This window comes from Solanum dulcamara, chromosome 9 (genome assembly GCF_947179165.1).
Source record: "Solanum dulcamara chromosome 9, daSolDulc1.2, whole genome shotgun sequence".
Lineage (NCBI taxonomy): Eukaryota > Viridiplantae > Streptophyta > Magnoliopsida > Solanales > Solanaceae > Solanum > Solanum dulcamara.
In genome coordinates, this window is record NC_077245.1 from 74,248,321 (window position 1) to 74,270,997 (window position 22,677).

The 22,677-nt window shown below is 32.2% G+C and overlaps 2 protein-coding genes across 3 annotated transcripts; both read left to right on the forward strand.

Annotated features, from left to right (window-relative positions):
* The first annotated feature begins 7,521 nt into the window (after positions 1-7,521).
* On the forward strand, positions 7,522-11,865 carry LOC129904715 (uncharacterized). 2 transcript variants are annotated; one of them, XM_055980294.1, is made up of 4 exons: positions 7,522-7,639; positions 8,299-9,428; positions 9,853-10,523; positions 10,673-11,865. In XM_055980294.1, exons 2-4 carry the CDS (start codon positions 8,341-8,343, stop codon positions 11,689-11,691), a joined length of 2,778 nt encoding a protein of 925 aa, XP_055836269.1. In that variant the 5' UTR covers positions 7,522-7,639; positions 8,299-8,340; the 3' UTR covers positions 11,692-11,865. The 2 variants fall into 2 exon arrangements, with proteins under 2 accessions (XP_055836269.1, XP_055836270.1); XM_055980295.1 differs by having other exon boundaries at positions 8,310-9,428.
* A 1,568-nt stretch (positions 11,866-13,433) lies between these two features.
* Positions 13,434-20,867, forward strand: LOC129903929 (uncharacterized). Its single transcript, XM_055979449.1, has 15 exons — positions 13,434-13,636; positions 14,637-14,747; positions 14,853-14,964; positions 15,049-15,171; positions 16,268-16,372; positions 16,883-16,966; positions 17,099-17,214; positions 17,634-17,735; positions 17,850-17,963; positions 18,106-18,162; positions 19,209-19,275; positions 19,373-19,426; positions 19,599-19,673; positions 20,403-20,438; positions 20,538-20,867. The coding sequence occupies exons 2-15, from the start codon at positions 14,728-14,730 to the stop codon at positions 20,628-20,630; spliced, it is 1,158 nt and encodes a 385-aa protein (XP_055835424.1). The 5' UTR covers positions 13,434-13,636; positions 14,637-14,727; the 3' UTR covers positions 20,631-20,867.
* The last annotated feature ends 1,810 nt before the right edge of the window (positions 20,868-22,677 follow it).

Genomic DNA, 22,677 nt, shown 5'->3' on the forward strand with positions numbered 1-22,677 from the left:
AATTAAAAAAATCAAAGTTTCTTAGTGATCCTGAAAAATTATAAATAAAAATAATAAGACAAATATGAAATCTTCAACTTGATTTAATATATAGATAGCGTGATAATGTAATGTCCTAGTCCAATTAATACCCAGACTTTATTTAAAATATATAATATCTTTTTGATATAATAATTACTAATCTTCTTATGTATTAAAAATAACCATTCTTTCTTTACAAGTCCCAATGTAATTCATATAGTACCATGACTAAGTGCCCCTAGCTACAAAAACACTATATATAGGGTATATAAAACCACAAATAATTGGAGTACAATACAATTTTGTTGTATACAAAAAAAATACGGTTCAATTTCAAACAAGATGGAATCGATTATATTATTTTTTATTATTTCTTTTGCTCTATTTAAACACATCTCACTCCAAAAGGGGCTCTTCGATCAAGAATATATATTCTGGTAGAAAAGTTTACCAATATACATAGAGACAATTTCAAATATATGTCATAAACTAATTAGTTTATGACAAATATGATCATGTTTTATTTACATAAGAAATAGTCAAAATCATAGAAAATATACCGTGTCTATATAATATAGCTTGTCAAAAGTCATAGAAAGTATATACTGACGATACAATATAAATTATTTATACATGAGATATACATTAAATATATATTATAATATATTCTATACATCTATATATACATAAATATACACCGAATAATCATTTTTTCGATAATTAAAATAACTGAATGATCATCTACTGTAATTATCTCATCTATATAAGTCTTCATCCGTTGAAGAAAAAAGAAAGTAATTATCTTTCTCTGACCCCTCTTGCAAGTGGAGAAAAGAATGAAAATGAACCGTAAATATATAATACTCGGTGATTGATTCGATAATCTTACACGACAGAATAAACTCTTCAATCACATTGCATTTTCTTTTTGGAAAAATTACATACACAATTTATTTTATCACATTTTTTAAAATTTTCTATCATTTGAAAAAATTATAAAAATTTATACTCTCTTTTATTCTCGGATACATCACGTAGAAACATCACTTTACGTGATGTATCGAGACATCGGATACATCACGTGATGTATCAAGATGTTTTGGATTGTATCTGAATTCCACCAAATTTTTAAAAAAAATTGTAATTTGGAAAAAAGAAGGGGTATAATGTAATTAGCTCTTAAGTGTTTGACTGACCAACTTAAATCCATTTTGTGCTTAAAATAAGCTCAGAAAAATAATTGGGTCTGTTAGGCTTAGCTTATGTAAAATAGCTTATAAGCCTCCAAAAAAGTTGATCTACCCCAACTTATTTTTTTTAACTTATAAATTACTTAAAATAAGTTAAGCTAAACCGACACTAACTCTCTATTTCCCCATCTACATCCTTCATGGTCTAAACACTAGAGAAAATATTATTATTATTTTAAAATTAAAATAAAAGAAGTAAAAAGAAAAAAAAGAAGAAGCAAAGTCCACATATTCAGGGGCGGAGCCACATTATGGCTAGGGGTTCATCCAAATCCCTTTCGACGAAAAATTATCATATTTATACATGGTTAAAATAATTTTTTATGTATAAATAGTAAATATCAAATCCTCTTCGGTTAGTTCGTGTGTCTACTTCTTCAGATTTTGAACCTCCTTATTAAAAATTCTGGCTCTATCACGACATATATTCCATATATGGATGGAATAAATATGATTTTACACCAATTCGACTAAGAAAGACAAGTGTTTTTGACCTTGATATAGGGAACATTAGGCTCAAATCACCCTCTACTTATATTTATTATTTAGGACTTGTAGTATATTGTATAAAATTATCCCCTTTGAAAATTAGAAGGACATAGAAGTTTCCTTATAGCATGTGAAATGCCTCGAGATGATATATTTTAATTAGGAATAACTCCACTTATATAATTATCATAGAAAAGATCTAACTAACATCCACTTAAGGACCAGGTTCTTCATCTTGACAAAGACATAGGCAAATTGTACATGTATGTTTATGTCTTATCTAAAATAGAAAAAGATGAAGTTTAAAGTTTGATTTCAAACACATTATTAATTGGAAAATATATATTATATATATTGTTAGGCCATATGCATTACGCAACTAGCTAGACAAACCCTACCATAAATTTCATGCGTAGTTATCCATATGATTTTTTTCCAACTTTAAATTTTCTTGAATACCGTTGATAATATAGTTTTTGGGGATCAATCTTTTTATTTTATAAAAATAAAAGTAAAATTTGCATATATTTTATAGTTTTTAAATTTATTTGTCGAGTTACATTGAATATGATGTTATTGTTACAATGATAACGTAAATGAATTTTCATATTAATTAAGGAGAAAATTGTCCTCTATGTTTGAGGATAGGTTAAAATTGGCTAGCTCCATAAACATACTTTGAAGCAATTTTGATCCTCTAAGTTTGCTAAAAGTGAATATTTTTTATCTTTATTAAATATTTAACAAATTCTGATTATCATATTTTGTGGGGATAGTGAAAAAAGATATAATCAAAAATATCAAGAAAATTTCGTCAAATCTCGAAAATCGCTACACCCAAAATTGCTTAGCACAACAAAAATAGATTTTTTTAAAAAAAGTTGTAGAAACTACACATTAAAAATTGCATCATATTCTAGAAATAGATTAAAAATAACAGAAACTACAAAAATTAGACCTTCATGTCAAAATCTTTTTTTTTCTTTCTTATTCATCGTTCTCAAAAAATCTAATAAAAAGAACTAGTAATCCAAAAATAAACTAAATTACATATTATAACATGTTAATCTATATATACTAATAGCGTAAAATTTTGTAAAATTAATCTACTTAATTCATTTTATAATTAGTGTTTTCATACTAATCATGAAGTTTTACGCAGAAAATGGATCTCTTCACGTGTGTGTACTGTGTACCTACTACCCACTTAATTATGATTAGGGAATTATGGCTTCCTTTTTAATAATAATAAAACTAAATCTCTACATTAAAAATAAATAATATTTTTTCTTTCTTCTATATTCTTCTATAAATATAAATATAATGAAAAGGTCAAAACCCTAAATCCTCAAGAGTCAATCATGTACTTCTATACTATAAAACAAAATATACCAAATAAAGCACTAGCAAATGAACAGCAAATAAAGCACTTTGGAAGTCAATATAATTAACCATATAATTTTTTTTTTTGGAATGATTCAAACATAAGAGTCCATTTGAATTACCTGATTAAAAATAATTAATAAACATTATCACTTATTGAAAATCAGAACTTTTAAATGTTGAAATCGATTTTATAAATTTATACGTAGTTACATGTTTAAGGGCTCAAGTTTAATTTAAGAATATATATTTATAAGAAAAATATTTGTAGATCTTATCGTTGACCAAAACATTAAAAGTTTATTAGTTTTATACAACCATGTATTTACGTTGACGTTCAACTTATGTACCCATGCATTATTAATGTCACATGCAAATTTTCACTATTTTTGTTTATCTTTGCAGTTACAAAATTTCATTTTAGCGTATTACTATATGTTAGCTTTATTTGTTTTGTATATTTTCATGTTGCTTTCATTTTATTTTTTTTAAAACCTACTTGAATATCTTTTCTACTTTAAGGGATAAAAACTGCGTATATTTTATTTATGGACAGAGTCAATTTAGGCTAAAGGTGATTCAGTGCACACTCTTCACTGAAAAATTATGTGATGTACATATATTTAAATGTTAGTTATATACAATGGCTGAGCCACATACTCTTGAGGGGTGTCGACCGACACTTCTTCGTCGGAAAATTACATTATGGTAGCTAAATAAAATATTTTTTTAATGTGTGCGTGTGTATTTTTTTAAAGAAGTTCAAATCGCAAAGAAGTCAAGGAGTGTTATATATATATATATTACATATTGACACTCCTTGACTTCTTCGCGATTTGAACTTCTTTATATTTTGACACACATTAGTCGAAATTCTAGCTCCACGCCTCCGCCACTGGTTATATATATTATGAATGTATATTTAATTTTTGCACACTTTTAATATGACTAAGAAAAAAATTTGTATACCCTTTTACCAAATTCCTAACTTCGACACAAAAATTTTATATTTTTCATATTTCACTTGTAAGGCTACGTACCCTAAGTATGTTGTTGTTTGGTTAAACTAGTTTGCTTACGCTAATAATTATCATATCAAAAAAAGACAAAAGACAGAATCCTTATTTTCATGTTAATGTTCACCAAACTTTTAATTAAATGAATTAATGACAAAACAAATACTTATAAATTTTCTTCATCTAGTTTAAACTTTCACTTAATTTGCGTTGGTCTTATTGTCATGAAGTGTTTCATGCGTAAATTTATCGTCATTTATAAGTTACTAAGAAAACACTAATGTTTCAACGTCAGAATTTAACTCGTCATTATGAATTTTATTATAATGAAAACTTCATCGAAAATCGAGTAAATCTTCCCTTACATAGGCAAACGAACTAATTAGTCGAGCTCCACGCTATTACTCTGCCATCTTCATACATGTCTCATTGAGACATTGGTTGTGATACTTGTTGTTGGGCTAAAATAATTAATCCAAAGATACCACTTAATTACAATTTGGTGTAATATTAATTATTCGCTTTGGACCAAATTTAAATATATTTTCTCAATACCATTAAAGGGGTGTTCGGTATGGATGAAAATATTATTCAATTTTTTCCCAATTATTTTCATGTTCGATTGATTAAAATATTTGAAAAAATATTTTTTGAGGGCGAAAACAAAGTCCTTAAAGTTGAGGAAAATAACTTCTCAAGTGAAAATAGAGAAAATAAATTCTACAATCGGCACCTCCAACATAAACCTCATCTCCACCCGCCGCCTCTGTAGCCTCCATCCCCACCATGCACCCTACACCCCACCTTTCATAATATATTTTTTTAGATTAATTATATACAAATATTTTTTATTTACATATCAAACATAAAAAAAATAAGCAGGAAACTTGATTTTCTGAAAAATGTTACTTTATCGCAAAAAAAATTAAAAAATTTCGTTCTTAGGAAACACAAGAATATTATTGCACCATATATATAAGTTCTATTTCTTTCATTAGCTTCTAATATAAGACTTTATTCACATGCCTAATTACATATTTTCAGAAGCATTATATTGGCGGCATATATGCAGTTTCCTTGAAGAAACTTTATAAAAACAAATTGTCCCAAATGCAAGCAAATTAATCTAGCATTCAACTTGTTCCAAAAGTTTGGCAAAAAAGCAATAACATGAAGTATTGTTGCAATGTTCATCCACTCAAAAATTAAAATGTACTATATATTATACATATATGTATATGTTCATACTAAATAAAAAGTCAACATAGGCCAACTTCTTTATTTCACTATAAATCTCTTCATACTCAATCTATTATTGCCCAATCATAAATTAATTTGACATTTTTTTGGTGTAAGCTTAATTTGCTCAAGAAGAAAAGGCCCTCATATATTTTGTTTCAAATTAATGTCATTTTTCTTCATTCGCAAGGTAATGTACACGTATCTTAGTATTCATTACTGCATTTTATTCCTTTCGTCTGATTTTAAGTGTCTTTTGAGGGAGTCATTTTGATTAAAAAACAAGTAGTTTCGGATCTCGAGTTCAAAAGTTTTGTTTTTTTTTTTAAAAAAGTTTGCTCAATCGAATAGGTTCACATAAACTGAAATGAAATAACCAATACTTTTTATCATAATAAAGGAAATGAAATTAGTCATTTTGGGTTTGTCGTTATTAATATGTCGGTGAATAATTCCTATTTAACATGATTCTTTGATAATTCATTGTTAAAGAAGATTAGCGATAAATTTTTATAATTCAACGAGAAAAGTTATCTGTCACATATATAAAATCATCTCTATTTGACCTATAAAACATGAGTTCGAGCCGCAGAAGGAGTTACTAATATTTGCAGTATGTTATCTCCATCGAACCTCATGAAGTATTGCGGCTTTTTTTCGAATCCTGGAATGCTTTTTGTACACCAATTTTTATTTTTATTTTAATTCTTGGAAGCTGGGTTTGACTATTTGAGATTTTGAGTGGTTTTAACATTTTGGAAATTGTGTGATTCTTTGAGTTTTGTGCAAGTGAAATATAGCATGTACCTAATCATGGAGTCTATTACTCTTTAAAAGATTCATGTGATCAAGAACTTTGAGTAATATCCTAATTTCAACCTTTTTTTCTTTCTAAATTTTGATAATTTAAATACTTTTCCTTCCTAAAGTAATTCGTTTTCAGATTGTATTTCTTATATTATAAGGAACTAATAAATAAAAATTAGCTAGTGAATAAATTAATTAACTGATTAATTGCAACTGAATGTTTTTTGAAAAAAACAGTATTATTACTACTAGTACTAATAATAATTACTCATTAACAACTTCTACTTAGTGTAGATATTTGCCAATAATAATTACTGATTTTAAGTGACCTGATATTATGTACATTTATTTTACATTGTTCGTAAATATAGAAGTTAACCTCATTTATATTATAGAGATAATGGTAAAAAACACAACTATCACTTCTTCGTCAGTTTATAAGTCTATATACTCTAACTATCATTTTTTTTTCTACATGAACTATCATCATCTAAATATGTATTAAAACACACGTAGTTGAGTAGATAGTGACAGTCCAGGTAGGAAAAGAGAATAATAGATAGTTGGACTAATTAGCTAGTTTCGAGGTGTGTTTTAATTAATACATAGATAGTAACAGTCTAGGTAGGAAAAAGGGAACAATGGATAGTTGGACTAATCAACTTCTATATTTATGTTTTAATACATAGATGGTGAAAATTCAGGTAAAAAAGAAAATAGTTGATAGTTGGTTTAATCATCTTCGAGATGTGTTTTAATACATAGATGGTGACAGCTCAAGTAAGAAAATTAGAAAATAGCGACACTGATAGTTCAAGTAGAAAAATTAGGGAATAGGTGATAGTTGGTCTAATAAGCTTCGAGGTGTGTTTTAATACATAGATGTTGACAGTTCAATTAAGAAAATGGAACAACTGATGGCCTTATCAACATCGAGGTGTTTTTAATACATAGATGGTGATATTGATAGTTCGATAGAAAAAGAAAATAACTGATAGTTAAGTTACGAAACTCAAAAAAAAAATAGTTTAGATACAAAGATTAGATTTGGAGTGTTGAAAACGCAGTTGGAGGCCTTCTTTTAAGGCAACAAAACCGGACTTTATAATTAATGAATTGAGTGATTATATGTGTAAGAAAGCATATAGTATAATTATATATTGGCTTTAAACCGTTAACCCCATGTGATCTTGCCTCATTTCTCATGGCTTCCTTCAATTCCAACTTTATTACTTTTCACACATACTTTTAATAAGTGTCCTATATATATATATATACACACTATATTTCTTGCACAAGATCCATTGCTCTACAAACTCCAATACCATAAAAAATATATTTAAAAAGTCCTAACACTTTTAGTTATTGTGTTAACAAGTTCATTTTCAATCATAGAACAACCTTGTTTGATCAACTATTGACATATATTGTGTGGTAAGTGTGTAGTTTTGGTTTAAGTATTGACAGAGGCAGTTTCAGAATTTTTAACTTTACGAGTTCAAGATTCTGAGTTTTCTGAAAATATTGGTGTGGAACTTGTATTCATACTACTTTTCGGAGTTTTTCACGTAAATATTTATAGTGTATGTTGACAATAATGTGTTGGTAAATGTATACTTTTGGTTAAGTATCAACAGAGGCAGTTTTAGAGTTTTAACTTAACGAGTTTCAAGATTTTGAATTCTTCGAAAATATTGGTGTAGAGCTTATATGTATACTACTTTTCGGAGTTTTTCACGTATATATATTTATGGTATATATGCTGAAAATAATGTGTTCTTTCAAGATTTGATCTTTACATGATTGTTATTAACATTTTTATAGGTAGATAGTTCATTTAAGTATTGGTACAAAACTTATATTTATACTACTTTTCGGTGTTTTTCACGTATATATTTATCCCTGGACAGAAAATTACATTGTTCGTACATGGTTAAAATTATCTATTACGTATATATAAGTTATAACAGATTGTGAACCCCCTTTGACTTCTTCATATTTTGAGTGAAAATCCTGGCTCCGCTATAGTCTTTGAGTTAAAATGTTCGTTTGTTCTTTTTTCAAGATTTGGTTTTTACTTTGTATTTTTTTAGCATTTTTGTAGGTGGATAGTTTGATTTGGCTTCACATATGAGATGGGGTTAGCTAGAAATCCTAATATAAGAAGTGGAGATTCCTTAGAAGGGATGTTGAGTGACTACATGGGAGGAAAAGCAGCAAAAATGAGATCACCAAAAAGTTCTTCAACTAAAGTTGTGACAATATTAACTTGTTTGCAGTTTTCTTTTGCTGTTTATGCTACATTCCTTCTGTATTACATGAGTCCATCAATAGATTTAAGTACTAAACCAGATTTTACTTGGGCTACGCGAATCGCGCAGTCGTGGAAACACTTCATTATACCTCCACATGTTGTTAGTCATGTTGTTCAACCAAAACCAATTATTAGTCCTTCTGATGTTTGTGAACATGAGAAGATTGATTTTGAACAAAAGAAGTCTAATGATGCACTTATGATCAAGTTGAAGACAGAGTTGTATCAAGAATTGAGGGATTTTCAGAACAAGAATCTTGGTGGTACTGAGACTCTTTCTGAGTTAATGTTAATGAAGTCCAAATGGGATTTACGCCTTCCAAACAAGCCAAAAATCACAGTGATCTTGAATCATTTCAAGAGGAAAACTCTGTGTGCTCAGCTTGATTCTTTACTTGGACAAACTCTTCAATTTCATCATGTTTGGGTAGTTGCATTTGGAAGTCCTAATGAGGAATTACTCAAGAAGATTGTAGATAGTTACAATGACTCGCGTATAAGTTTTATCAGTTCATCTTATGATTTCAAGTACTATGGAAGGTTTCAAATGGCTTTGCAAACAGAAGCTGATCTTCTATATATCGTAGACGATGACATGATCCCAGGGAAGAAGATGTTGCAGATTTTAGCACATGTTGCTGGGACAGACAAGTATAAGAATTCTGTTTTGGGAAGTATCGGTAGGATTTTGCCTTTTAGACAGAAAGATTTCATTTTTCCGAGCTATAGGAAGTTTCGATCCAAGGAGGCAGGGCTTTATTTGCCTGATCCTGCTTATAATATCACTGTGGATAGAATTGTTCAAGCGGATTTCCTCTCGAGTTCTTGGTTTCTTTCTGCTGAACTTGTCAAGACACTTTTCATCGAGACGCCCTTCACTTTCATGACAGGAGAAGACTTACACTTAAGGTAATGTTTTCTACTTCAGTTATGTTAGAAATGGTCCGTGTTAGTTCCTTCAAAAGTTCTTTTATTAGTTCAACTTGATGATTGAAAAATACAATACAATTTACTTGTAGATAGATATAGTATGATCAGAGTGGCATAATCAATAATGCTCCAACTAGTCCTCATTGTGTCTCGTGGATACTTGACACTGACGTGACACATAAATTTTGAAGGTGTCTGGATGATTATTTTATCAGTTGGAGTGTTCAACTGACATAGTTAAGACGAGTTGAGGTGTCTAGATGTGTATACTCGAAGTTGAAGTGTTTACTTGTCAGTTGAGGCGAAGTTTTGAGTGTTTGTTTATGTATTATGCCTTATAAATAAGCAGTTACATGTTTGAAGTTTCTAAGAATTTCATTTTACTGTAAAAAAATATATGCAGTTATCAGCTTCAGAAGTACAGAAATGCTGGTTCATTTGTGCTACCAGTTGATCCAAATGACAAAGAAACATGGGGTGACAGTGAGCATAGACTTGCTTATGTATCCGAAACCACTGTAATATTCAAGGACACGGTTCAAGTCCGAGATGATCAGTGGTGGAAAGCACTCTCCACTGGTTACATAACGCAATGGGCAGCGATGAATCCTCAGAAAATCGATGTACTTTTCTACGCTCACTCTGTCGATGAAGTTAAAGCTCTCGCGCCTCTTCTTGAAAAGTTCAGGTCAACAGTTGGAAAAAAGGCCTACATTGTTGTCTCAGGAGGCAGTTTCTGCCCTTGTGAAGATGCTGCTGCAGCTTTGAAATGGCCTCAAATAGTATGCAAAGAAAGGAGGTTCAAGATTATGGATTTAGGTGTTGGTGCTCTATCCGGGATATCAAATTCAGAAGTCCCCGTCGTTCAAGCAGTCTATGCCAGCATGAAAGGACTAATCAAGATTCACAATCCGAGCCTCGTGATCACAGTAGCTGATGCAGATTCTAATGTTATGAAAGCACTCAAGATGGCTATAGAAGCTAACACAAACAGTTCAAACTTGGTTCTTCTACCTAGATCGTCGGTCAGTAAGGTTCTTTGGATGGCTGATCTTCGTTCTACAGCATTGCCAAGTAAGATATCGATGAACCTTATACCTTACATTTCCCTTATAGCCTTAATTTGTAGTTTCTTGTCCTTCGATTTCTGTTATCTGTTGTTTCTTGTACTTCCGTTACTTCTTATTCAAAACTGCTTTGAACAATGCAATTTGTACTTGCAGATTGGAACCGTATGACGCTTTCTATAAACATCATCACACAGAACAGAGCTAATTCACTAGCAAGGCTTCTCAAGGCACTCAGTGACGCGTACTATATAGGTGATCAAGTTCCTATAACTTTCAACATGGATAGTAAGGTGGATGAAGCAACTATAAAGCTTGTTAACTCATTCAATTGGCCTCACGGAACCAAAACTCTTCGAAGAAGGATAATCCAAGGAGGCCTAATTCGAGCTGTTAGTGAGAGTTGGTACCCCTCATCGGATGATGATTTTGGTCTCTTACTCGAAGATGACATCGAAGTATCCCCTTACTATTACCTTTGGATCAAATATGCTCTCTTGGCCTACCACTATGACCCTCAAATATCACTCCCTGAGCTCTCATCTATCTCACTTTACACGCCACGGTTGGTGGAAGTTGTAAAAGAAAGGCCTAAATGGAATGCAACTGAGTTCTTCAAGCACATTCATCCAAACACACCTTATCTCCATCAGTTGCCTTGCAGTTGGGGCGCGGTGTTTTTCCCCAAGCAATGGAGGGAATTCTACGTGTACATGAACATGAGATTCACAGAAGATCCAAAGAAAAATCCAGTACAGATACCAAAATCAAGAACAAATGGATGGCAAGCTTCTTGGAAGAAGTTCTTGATAGACATGATGTACTTAAGAGGATACGTTAGCCTTTATCCGAACTTTCCAAATCAAATGAGCTTTTCAACAAACCATATGGAACCAGGAGCTCACATTGCAGCTAAGAACAATGTAATCAAGCATAACAAGGCTGATTTTGAGGTGCCATTACTAAAAGATGATTTCAAGAACCTCTTGCCAAATGGGAAAATGCCTCAAGCTTCCAAGCTACCTTCGTTGAATCTCTTCAATCAACCTGTTTCATTAAAGGGCTTAAAGACAGCAGGAGCAAAACTCGGGACAGATGTACTTCAATGCAGTCCAACAGAGATAGTATCCGTTCACCACGATACAGGTTTACCATCACATTGTGCAAGATTCTGATAACTCCATACTCGTTTCGACTACACATTCTTTTGTTTATCTCCCAAGAATTTGTTTTGAATTGTTTTTTTTTTGGTACAGAGAAAGATGAGGCTTTAATGTTGCAGCCAAAAGTGGCTTTTTGTATCCTCTTTGTTCTGCGTAAATCTCGTTATCAATGAAAACGTAATGATCGACCTGCTCTGATACCAATTGTTATAAACTAAACATGCTTGAGAGTCCAAAACCAAACGACTAGTCTGTTAGGTGGAAGAGCTCACTCAGCCTATATTGGTAGATAAACTCGTTATTTTTCTTTTTAATCAACGAAGGACAATTGAAATACAACATACGTTGTCAATGCACAAAAGTTAAACTAACGTGGAATCTGGTGGGTGAAAGAGTCCTGCCAGCAAATACCAATATGGAAATTCTTGATTGTTCAAGTCTCAACCTCTCATGAAAATCAAGAAAAAAAAAGTACAATGTCAAGCAAGTAGGGTAGAACTCATGACATACAAGGACACAATTTTTTTTGTTTTTTTTTGTCTTCAAAATAATCAAGAAATGTAGATGGTTTACCTAACATGCGTTAATAAATTAAATGCATTTGTTATGGAAGGTAAAACATGAAAGAAGCATGTTGGCAAATGTCTTTCTTGTTCACCACCATTTCATATAATAATGTCATCTCATGTTCATAAATAATGTGATCATTTTAAGGCTGTATACATAGACGGCCAATTAAATTTGCTCGATTTTTATTTATAAAGATAAGGATAATATTTGCGTACATTTTATTTTTCCTAGATTTCATTTTTAAAATTACACTGGGTATATTATCGTTTTATATACCTCAATTAAGTGTATTTATTAGACACACAATACAGACATGCCAACATATGTAATAGACCATGCATCCATCATGATAACATAATTCTCAAAGATGGGATTAATCACAAATAATAATTTGGCTAAAAAATTGATATATATATATATATATATATATATATATATATATATAAAAAAAAAAAATTATTTACAAACTTTGAGTTTGATGCATGAAATGCAAATGTCTCCATTCGATATATAATACATGATCCACAGTGTACATAAGAGTTTCTAACTTACTAATGAGGTACGTTGCTCGGATTCTCCAAAAATATCATTATATTTGTATTGAATTTTTCAAAAATATCCTACGTTGGAGGATCTGACACACACTCATCGATATTTTTAAAGATTTCGAGCAACATAGTTGAAGTGTATTTATAGAAATACACATAAGACACTAAGGGGTCGTTTGTATAAAAATAATATTAAATATAGTGTATTAGTAATGCTTGTATAAGTTATGCTTGCATTTGTTATATTTGCAGTAATTATGAAGAGATATTTCGTATGCATTGTTTGATTTATTGTATTAAAAATAACATGCATTGCTTAATTTTTTTAAAAAAATATTTATTTACAAAGATACCCTCCACAAATATGGTGGAAAAGGTGTAAAAAATGATTTATTTTTAACCAATAATGATAGAGTGTATTAGCAAAAATAATGCATGCATTAACTCGGTATATTAATAGTACTTTATTTGGTACATTTTTTATTACTAATATCATGAATTTTTAGGTATTAGTAATGCAAATACATGCATGATTAAAGACATTCATATTTTTTGGGATGACGAAAGGAGTAATTATCATTTCTCCGCATAGACATGAAATGAGCTAAAGAAACATTTATTTTGAGACGGAGAGCGTAATTTACAAAGGATAATATAGTAAATTAGAAAAAAAAAACATTTTTCATCATTTCTTTTTTCTATTTCACAATTTCAAAGCAAAACGAATATTTTTTTTTTCAAAATTTTCTAACATTTCTTACCCAATAAATCGAAAACCTTGAACCGATCTCTCAGGAAGATCTATCTTTCTTCTTCGTGAAAACCCATCGGCGCAACCTGTAAATCTCTCAAACCCTAGTTTTTTTTTTCTCATTTACGATTATTTTAATGCCAGTTTATTTGATTCTTGGGGTTTTTAACAGTTAATTTGAAGATTTTTTAAAAATAATTCTAATGGCCTATCATAGAAATGGAGATTGGGGTGTATTTCGTAACGAAAAGGGTTTAATTAAGAATTTTATTTACAATTTTTGAAGTTTTTTTATTTTTTATGTCAAGAATGGATTTGTCGCATTGAATGTCAGCAGCGTTGTTGATATTTTACTCTAAATTTGATTCATGTCATTGTAATATTTATAGGAGAGTAAAGTGTTTTTGTTTATTTTTAAAATATTTACTCTGATTTTGATGCTGGAGGTGTATGGTTGAGATCGGTAAGCAAGATTTGTTAACCCCACTTTTAAGGAAATTGTAAAAATGGTAACTTTGTATTTGTTTTACACACTTGTTTATTTTTATGTGCTTTACTTGAGCTGAGGGTATTTCGAAAATTGTTTATCTACCTTCACAAGTTAGGAGTAAGGCCGTGTACGCATGTAATTACACTGGATATGTTGTGTTGTTGTGTAAAAATTGTAACTTTAAAGTTACATTCATAAAGGTTTTTGTTTTCATGTTGTTGAAGTTTCAGCAGAAACTTAACTTGCTTATGAAAGGAAATATGTCTTTATTGTAAAACTTTTATCTGACCAGAGTATAAGAACTGTTAGCTGGTTTTGTTTGGTGTTTTTAGTAAGTAAATTGAATTGAGAGATTGAGTTTTTGGGAGAATGGTTATCCAATTTTTTTTACCCGGTTTGCTGTATAGTTATGGTTCATATGTGCTATCAGATCCACATTTTTGGAATAGAATTTTGTCGAGACATTACTAGCAATTGATCACAATGTCAGGTTAAAAGATTAGGTGACATCTTTTAGTTGTTGGGTGTGACTTTTTTCTTTTGAGTGATTGTTATGTGTGACTTATTTCCGCATGACTAAGAGGATTTAAACTTTCAGGCATGTGAATCTTGCTCTTTGAAATTGGAGGATGCTCAAGGAATTGGTTTCTGCCTAGTGGTGACCTTTGAGTTGAGCAACTTTTGTGAAAATGGGAACCCCTTACCGCAGGTCCGTAGGCAATAATGCATGTCTCTCTAATGAATTTCAGAGTTGAGCTTATCGTTAACACATATAGCTTAAATCAACTTCTTTCTGTTATTCCTATTGATACAGTGGGGCTTTCAAAAGATCGAATGATAGTACTAGACTTGTTATAACCACTATCATGGGAATGGTGTTTGGATACTTTGTTGGGATTTCTTTTCCATCTGTTTCTCTAACAAAGGTATGTTAGCTCAATGCCTGCATGGTTCTTGTGGTATAAACCAATTCAATTTTTTCATTCATTACAATCTCGGGTCATTTGCAGATTAATTTACCTTCAAGCCTAATATCAACTCTCGATTATGCCTTCAATGATGATCACAGACGTGCTATAGAGCGTACTTTCCCGGAGAATCTTGGTTCTGGTAGTACTCCTTTAACACCACAGGTATTTATTTCATTGGTGATTGATGGAATATCATTATAGTGGAATAGCTTTAGGGACTCCATGTGGAAGGAAATAACATTTAACTCCATTTTGTGGTTGGAAGAGGGGAGGAGGGGGGGTTTAGCTACCAAAACAGTTACTATGAAACTAAAGCCCCTTTGTCCCTATTGCATATAGTTTCCTGTATTTGTAATATATAGCTCATCCAATGACAATTAGTGTGTTCTTCTGCTTTTGTCGTTCTAGCCCTTTTGTTTACTAAGTATCATTTTGAATATTCAAAGATGGAAATACATATTTTCTTGGTCCACAAGAAGTTGAGCAAATAACTGTTTGTGTTTATGAGACTTGGTCTAGTCTGAGACAAAACTGAATAGAACTAAATACCAGTAATCGCTTGTTGGTTAAGAGGTTAAATTCTTCCTGGGTTGCATCTTATGTGGTTTCTTGCTTGTGACTCAAATTAGCAATTTTTTATTGAAGCTGTACGCTGAAATTTAGAGAAATAAACTTGGGGATATATATGTGAAATCAGCTTTCAGTTTTATCTCCATTTCAACGGTCTCTTCTCCCAATATATACTACTACTCACTTTTACCAACATTTGTTATTATGTGTTACTATCTAGAAATATCGCCAAACATAGTTGATCCCCCTCCCCTCTCCACAGCTACTGTCACATCTACCATTATAATGGAATGAATTAAGTTGGTTTCTTTTGTAAAACATTCTCGAAGGAAAATGTTTTTTATTGGCAAACATATTGTCTTATTAAATGTCACGAAAGTTTGGATTGAGTGAGTAGTATCGTCAAATTAGTTAGAAAGTTGAGTACTACTGGGTCAATGGTGCATTGTTATGGTAGTATGCGTGGTTCATATTTGAAGCCGCCAAAATTTTCTGTATTTGCTTTGTGACAAGCTTTTATAATTCCCTGTAGAATAAAGAAAAATTTGGAGACATAAATGCATGATACATGATTATTTTGCATTGGGAGATGGTGTAGGATATTTATTCTAACTTCCATGGTTGATTTAGGATCTGGAGCACCTAGACATTTGTTCTGAAATATTGATGGGTTGCTTTCCTTTTGCAGATATTTGTCCCAACAAATCCTCGTGGCGCAGAGTCATTGCCTCCAGGGATTGTGGTCTCAGAGTCAGATTTTTATTTGCGAAGGTTGTGGGGTGAACCAAGTGAGGTATGAAGCAAATATCTCTAATGATATTGTTTAACCTGATTTAACAAAAAAGAATAGAACGTGTGGTATTTGAATAGATTATGAAACCTGTAACTGTGTCTGCTTAAGAGAAAGACTCTGCAACTGTTCTAGTAATCATATCATTGTCCTTCATGGCACAAATTTTATGTTAGATACTTAAATGTTAGTAATGGTACGTCTGAGTCAGTTTTGGTTTTCTTATTTGTGCTCCTTAAAAGTCGAGCAATTGGATACTGCACATGAGGATTATACTTGCATTTTAGAACTGGCGTTCAACTTTATGCACTATGACCTGTTCTGACCTGAAGTGTCTTATTGTCAACTTTTTGACATACTTTAGTTGAACTTCTGTCAGTTTCTGGCCAATTATTATCGGATTGGACTAGAATGTAGGGCTGAGAAAAGGACTGTGTGCAATATTCAAAATTGTCTTTTTCAGTTGGTGCTTCTTCTGGGTATAGTTGTGTTGAAAAATTGTGGTATTTTCAGGATCTGACAAAAAAGCCCAAGTACTTGGTTACATTTACGGTTGGTTTGGATCAAAAGCACAACATTGATGCAGCGGTGAAAAAGGTTATAGCAATGAAGCAATTCTACTGAATAAATATTGTTGATATTATGGAGCATTGGCATTTATTTCTCTTTTCTCTTGACGGTTGATGTTGTATTCCATATACTGAGTCTTATATTTTATACATGGATTAGTTTTCAGAGGATTTCCAAATTTTGCTTTTCCATTATGATGGTCGAACGAGTGAGTGGGATCAATTTGAATGGTCCAAGCGTGCAGTTCACATCAGTGTTAAGAAGCAGACGAAATGGTAAGAATTTGAGTTTAGTTATTACCTTTTGTATTCCGACTCTTCTATTTGTTAATTCATGATTTCAAGAATTATGCGCAAGAGTGAATTCTTACCAATTCAGGAAGTCCCTTTTCATTAGCGTGTTTGGCTCGTATAGGATGTAAAATGATGAGAATGTTGTTGTTTGCATACAATAACTAATCCTCTTGATTTTTTAGATACACTGATTTTGTGAAACAATTTTCACTATCAGGTCACAAAAAATAACTACATGTAATTGTCCATAAAAAGTGGACCTCGTAACCTGAAAAGTAAGACAGGCTACATATTAGAACAGGTTAAAATACATTGACAGTGTAAAGTTTTTATATTGTTACTGTATACAAGTTAAATACAATCCCTTTTCATCCATAATTTGTTATTACTTTCTATGACAGGTGGTATGCAAAAAGGTTTCTCCATCCAGATGTTGTAGCTGCCTATGATTACATATTTATATGGGATGAAGATCTTGGAGTTGAGCACTTCAATGCCGAGAAGTAGGCTCCTTTCCGTTGCTCTGTCACATGATTCTTATTCTTTTCAAATCAGAAAAAAAAGTATTTGGTGTCTTTATAATCTTCTTCCATGTGAATATCGTCACTCTGTGGCAGATATATGCAACTAGTTAAGAAACATGGTCTAGACATCTCTCAGCCTGGTCTTGAACCCAACAATGGACTCACATGGCAGATGACTAAGAGGAGAGGTGACAGAGAAGTTCACAAGTATGTTCGTTGTGTTTAACCCCCACCCCACCCCCCCAAAAAAAATACACACACAGGGGGAGCTTCTCTTCATCTTTGATAATATTAGTCCCTAATTTGGATAGAACCACTCTGAAAGTTAACATGTGTTGGTGGTAAACAGGGATACGGAAGAGAAACCAGGATGGTGCAGTGATCCACATTTGCCTCCTTGTGCAGCGTACTCCCTCTCTCTCTCTCTCTCTCTCTCTCTCTATATATATATATATATATATATATATATATATATTTAATGTATGCAAACCGCTGAGTACAATTTTTCCTGTCTACCCCTCTATTGTGTGCTCATAGCATTATTAGCTTGGTTTTGCTCTTTTCTGAAAACATGCACATACTAAAATAGATCATATAGTTCAGCAATATTGATCTAAATCAGAACTCAAGTAATATACCTATATTATCCTTTTTTTTGAGATAGTATGTAACTTAAGACGAAGCATGTGCTTTAATGAGTTCCACTTCCACCATTAGCATTACTAAGCACGTATCTCTGAGCTTCTTTCTGGTCCAGCTTGTCTTAGCAACATCATTAAAGTGGAATTCGTTTAGTGCACCTTCAACTACCGTGAGCCTAAGTATTTACTTGCCTACATCACAATGAATTATTTGACCTTTTACATGAAACCAAAAGCAAGAAAGACGGTCTTGACCTCAGCTTTCGTAAGGCTGTGCTCTTTCATCAAGCTATATTTCCTCCAGCTAAGGTAGTAATGAAGCACTGTTGAGCATTTTACACATGGTTAAGACATATTATCCTGATAGGCAATGATATTCCCATGTGCAAAGTTTTGCTTCATCAAGGAAGAGTAGATCTAATAGCGCTGACTGACAAAAAAAATGCTGACTGACGTGTCTAGTCTTGTGTTGATTATTTAATCCGCTAGTATTTTTAGGTTGCGTCTGGATTTTATGCTCTAGTTGTATCATTTTGTCGTGCCTCTTTTTGTTGGGGTGATGGAGGGGGTCCGAGATATTTATATTGTTTGGTTATTATTGGACTAGCTGTTCTTTAGTATTAAGACTGCACAAGTCATTTTTACTTTCATTATATGTTATTATAGAAAGAAATTTTCCACCTTACAAGTTGAACAGCATGCCATTGGCTGTACCCTTTTTTTGTGTTTCACAAGATGTTAGATTGAAATTTGAGTTAGAATTTTTCCTGCAACTTATAGTTATTATCTTGGTCCATCTTTTTATATACAGTTTTGTGGAAATAATGGCTCCTGTATTCTCTAGAGAAGCTTGGCGATGTGTTTGGCATATGATTCAGGTAGTTTTTACATTTATTATCACTTCCATCTCCTCTCGGTGTCCATTTCTATAATGTTACACTGATGCTTGTACTTTGACTTGATGGTTGGTTATAGAATGATTTGGTGCATGGATGGGGATTGGATTTTGCACTGAGAAGATGTGTAGAGGTTAGTAGTTCTCCTCCCATTGTAAAAGAGGGAGAGCTGCACCTGGAAAACATTGATAACACCGGAGACACGGAACTAATAGTCTTCTTCACTCTTCTATGAATTTTTTACTGATCCAAAGCATGGTGGACCCTTTGGTATAATCTTAATGTTAATCTCTTGGTTTGTGCAGCCTGCTCATGAAAAAATTGGTGTGGTCGATTCACAGTGGATTGTGCATCAAGTTATTCCTTCTCTTGGGAATCAGGTTAGTCAATTGAAATTTCAAGGAACCTAATGCAGTTACTAGAATACAGATTGATAGTTTGTCAATTACATTTCCGTTAATTTAAGCTGTCCAAGTTGATTATGAACAAGTTTAATAACACCCCATGAGAATTCAAATCTTCTCTGGCTCTTTGAAAGCATGATATTTATATAATCGCATATATCTTTCTTACCAGTTCCCTTCTCTGATAACCGAGATGTCAAGTACCTGCCGCACCCTCTAATAGGAATAAGCATCCAAAGCATTCACCTTTCTGAGTCCTTGAGATAATGTGGACTGAAGTCCAGTGTTTCGTTAGCGATAATAGCAGTTGAATTCAAATGAATAAAGCCAAATACCTTATCCCACTTCTTTTTTCCTTTGACAAGTAAAATTGAAAACCATTTCATTTTTATCCCTTTCTTGTTAGTCCTAGACTTATGTTAAAGGATATATATCGTTACTTCTGCTTGCTATAAATTTGATAAAAATATTGCTTGTCTCTCTGGCGGGAGATAAGTGGTGAACTGAGAGAAAGAATGCTGCTTTTGGTAGGAGTTTAATCCTGTATAGAACTAGATCTTGAAGCTCCCGCTAGGTTATTTCTCGAGTTATATACTTAGATATGCTATTTTTTTTGTTATGATTTACATGTATTACTCGTTTCTTTGGTAATGCAACTGACACATAGTCACTTTTTGACTCTGTTCTCATCTTCTTGGATCACAGGGTCAGCCCGAGAATGGCAAAGCTCCATGGGAAGGGGTAAGCATATCCATTCCTTCACTCAAATTTTATTCGGAATATGATAGTCATTTGCCTCCAGTTTCTTGTGGCTAAAAGTGAATGGCTTTCTCTTTTTAGGTAAGAGAGAGATGTAGAAATGAATGGGCAATGTTCCAAGATCGTTTATCAAATGCAGATAAAGCGTATTTTGCCCAGCATGGAAAAACTTGAGTATAACACGCCTCCAATACGCCTTGTACATTGCTTCTTTCGCTTATTTTCTCTCCTTTTTTTCGGTTTCTAGAGGGTGTTGCTTATTCTTTTTCTCAGTATCTGTTCTTTTCATTTCAATGTTAGTGTAGTGAAATTATGTAGCTAGTGAATGCTAAAACCATTAGATATTGGAAGGTTTCTAGTGCATATAGATGATGATACACAAGGTTTATAGTCAATGTTTTCAGCACTTAATTCCTTCTTCTTTTTTTTGGATAATCGAGAAATTTCCGAGAGCCAATAAATAGCACACGGTTTGAAATTGGATGGATAATTGACACGTTTCTTTATCCTTTTCCACTTAAATACGAGGGTTTGTTGCCAGTTTCATTAGCACTTTTGAACCCTAGCTTCGCCTTCAATCAAAAGCTGCGAAAACGTCCATTTTGAGAAATATTACATTTCATACTAAATATTCAACAGTTATATACTTTGTATACAGTTCATATTTTGTGTATCTTGCTATTATACTTTGTATGCAGATCATATTTTGTGTATCTTGCTATTATATACCGATAATAACGTATATAAAACGTGAATTGTATATCGTCAAAGTACATACCTGCTACAATGTAACTTTTTAAAGGGTGAAATTATAAAATCATCCCATTTTAACTTCAATTAGCATGGTTTCTTACCTACCGATCGAGATTCAATTGAATTCCCTTTGTTGAGAAGTTAACAATACACAAATAGGGTTAAAACAAATGGTTTATTTTTAAACTATGAATCCCTTAAACGTTAAGCTTCTAGTATAATGATAAAAAGGGTTTAAAATTACTCTAGGTTGTAGGTTTAGACTTGAATTTGTTTTACTTCTCTCTGGCTAGAATTTCTGATTTTGCCACTATTATCGACATATCGTAACAAGTGAGATAGAATGTGATTTTTCACGAAGTTCAAAACCAGAATAAAGAAACAAGTTTCCTTATGGCCTCCTTGTTTTGAGATATTACGATTTAGGGGTTGACTGACAGACCAAGAGCTCTTTCTTGATTCTATGGGTGGTTAATTTTGTCATCCCTTCGCAGCCAGCTTCTTACAGGGATTACGGCGATTTAAGCCATGGAAATTTGAGGCAATAACAAGTTTGTGATGCCCTTAGATGTTCCTAATAAAAAAGAATGATTCATAAAAACTTTGGATTGTTTTTCGAATAGGTCCTTTTAAAAACCGCACGTGTGGGTCTCCCGAATGCTGCTCACATCATTCAAGGTAGCCTAGTCTAGCATGCACTCATAAATCTCGTAGTAAAATTGAGAATACTCAACCTCCATCTACCTATCACATGACCAAATCATACACTCATCTTTGAATTATGTTGGACCTCGAACAAAAAAATTAGTTATATTTGTTTAAAGTATGCAAAAATTAAAGAAATGGTTAAGTAATAAAATTCTTTAATTAAAGAAATTGGCAGCTTAATATACTAATTCTAGAAATTAGAAGGCATGCTTAAAATTATTAAGACAATAATTATGGACGTCAATCAATCACATCAATTATGGGAGGTGGCATGTATTCCGTGAATTTGTCGAGGTGCGTGAAAGTTAGTCCCGACATCACAGGTCATAAAAAAAAAATTAAACAATCACATCAACAAAGTTATACAAGTTGTATTACTTCTTTATTTTCTATTGGGATCTTAATATTTTTAGTTGGACGAAATAAAAATAAAAATTCGCACACCTTTTGTAACCATATGTAATTATCATCAGTATATACTCAATATATAAAAATGTGTGTATATATAATAACTAATAAGTGTATGATTAATGTATCATTATAAACGTGTAGGTATAACTTTTCTTGCTTTATTATTATCATGTTGTAATTTTTTTCAAATTTAATAAGTGGAACAACAACAACAACAACATGTCGAGGAGGGCTTGGGGCGTGGAGAGGGTGGTGTGTACGAAACCTGACTTTTATTTTGTGAAGGCTAGAGAGGTTGGTTATGATAGAGAAGCGAACGGTTTTTTATTATTTCATTGAGGAGATTTTC

What these genes read in the sequence shown, in the direction of transcription:
- LOC129903929 (XM_055979449.1), top strand. Translation starts at nt 14,728, where the DNA reads ATGGGAACCCCTTACCGCAG. An exon ending in TGTGGGGTGAACCAAGTGAG is followed by an intron (nt 16,373 to 16,882) that starts GTATGAAGCAAA and finishes TGGTATTTTCAG; the next exon opens with GATCTGACAAAAAAGCCCAA. An exon ending in TTCCTTCTCTTGGGAATCAG is followed by an intron (nt 19,674 to 20,402) that starts GTTAGTCAATTG and finishes CTTGGATCACAG; the next exon opens with GGTCAGCCCGAGAATGGCAA.
- LOC129904715 (XM_055980294.1), top strand. Translation starts at nt 8,341, where the DNA reads ATGGGGTTAGCTAGAAATCCTAATATAAGAAGTGGAGATTCCTTAGAA. An exon ending in GGAGAAGACTTACACTTAAG is followed by an intron (nt 9,429 to 9,852) that starts GTAATGTTTTCT and finishes AAATATATGCAG; the next exon opens with TTATCAGCTTCAGAAGTACA. An exon ending in TCGTTCTACAGCATTGCCAA is followed by an intron (nt 10,524 to 10,672) that starts GTAAGATATCGA and finishes TTGTACTTGCAG; the next exon opens with ATTGGAACCGTATGACGCTT.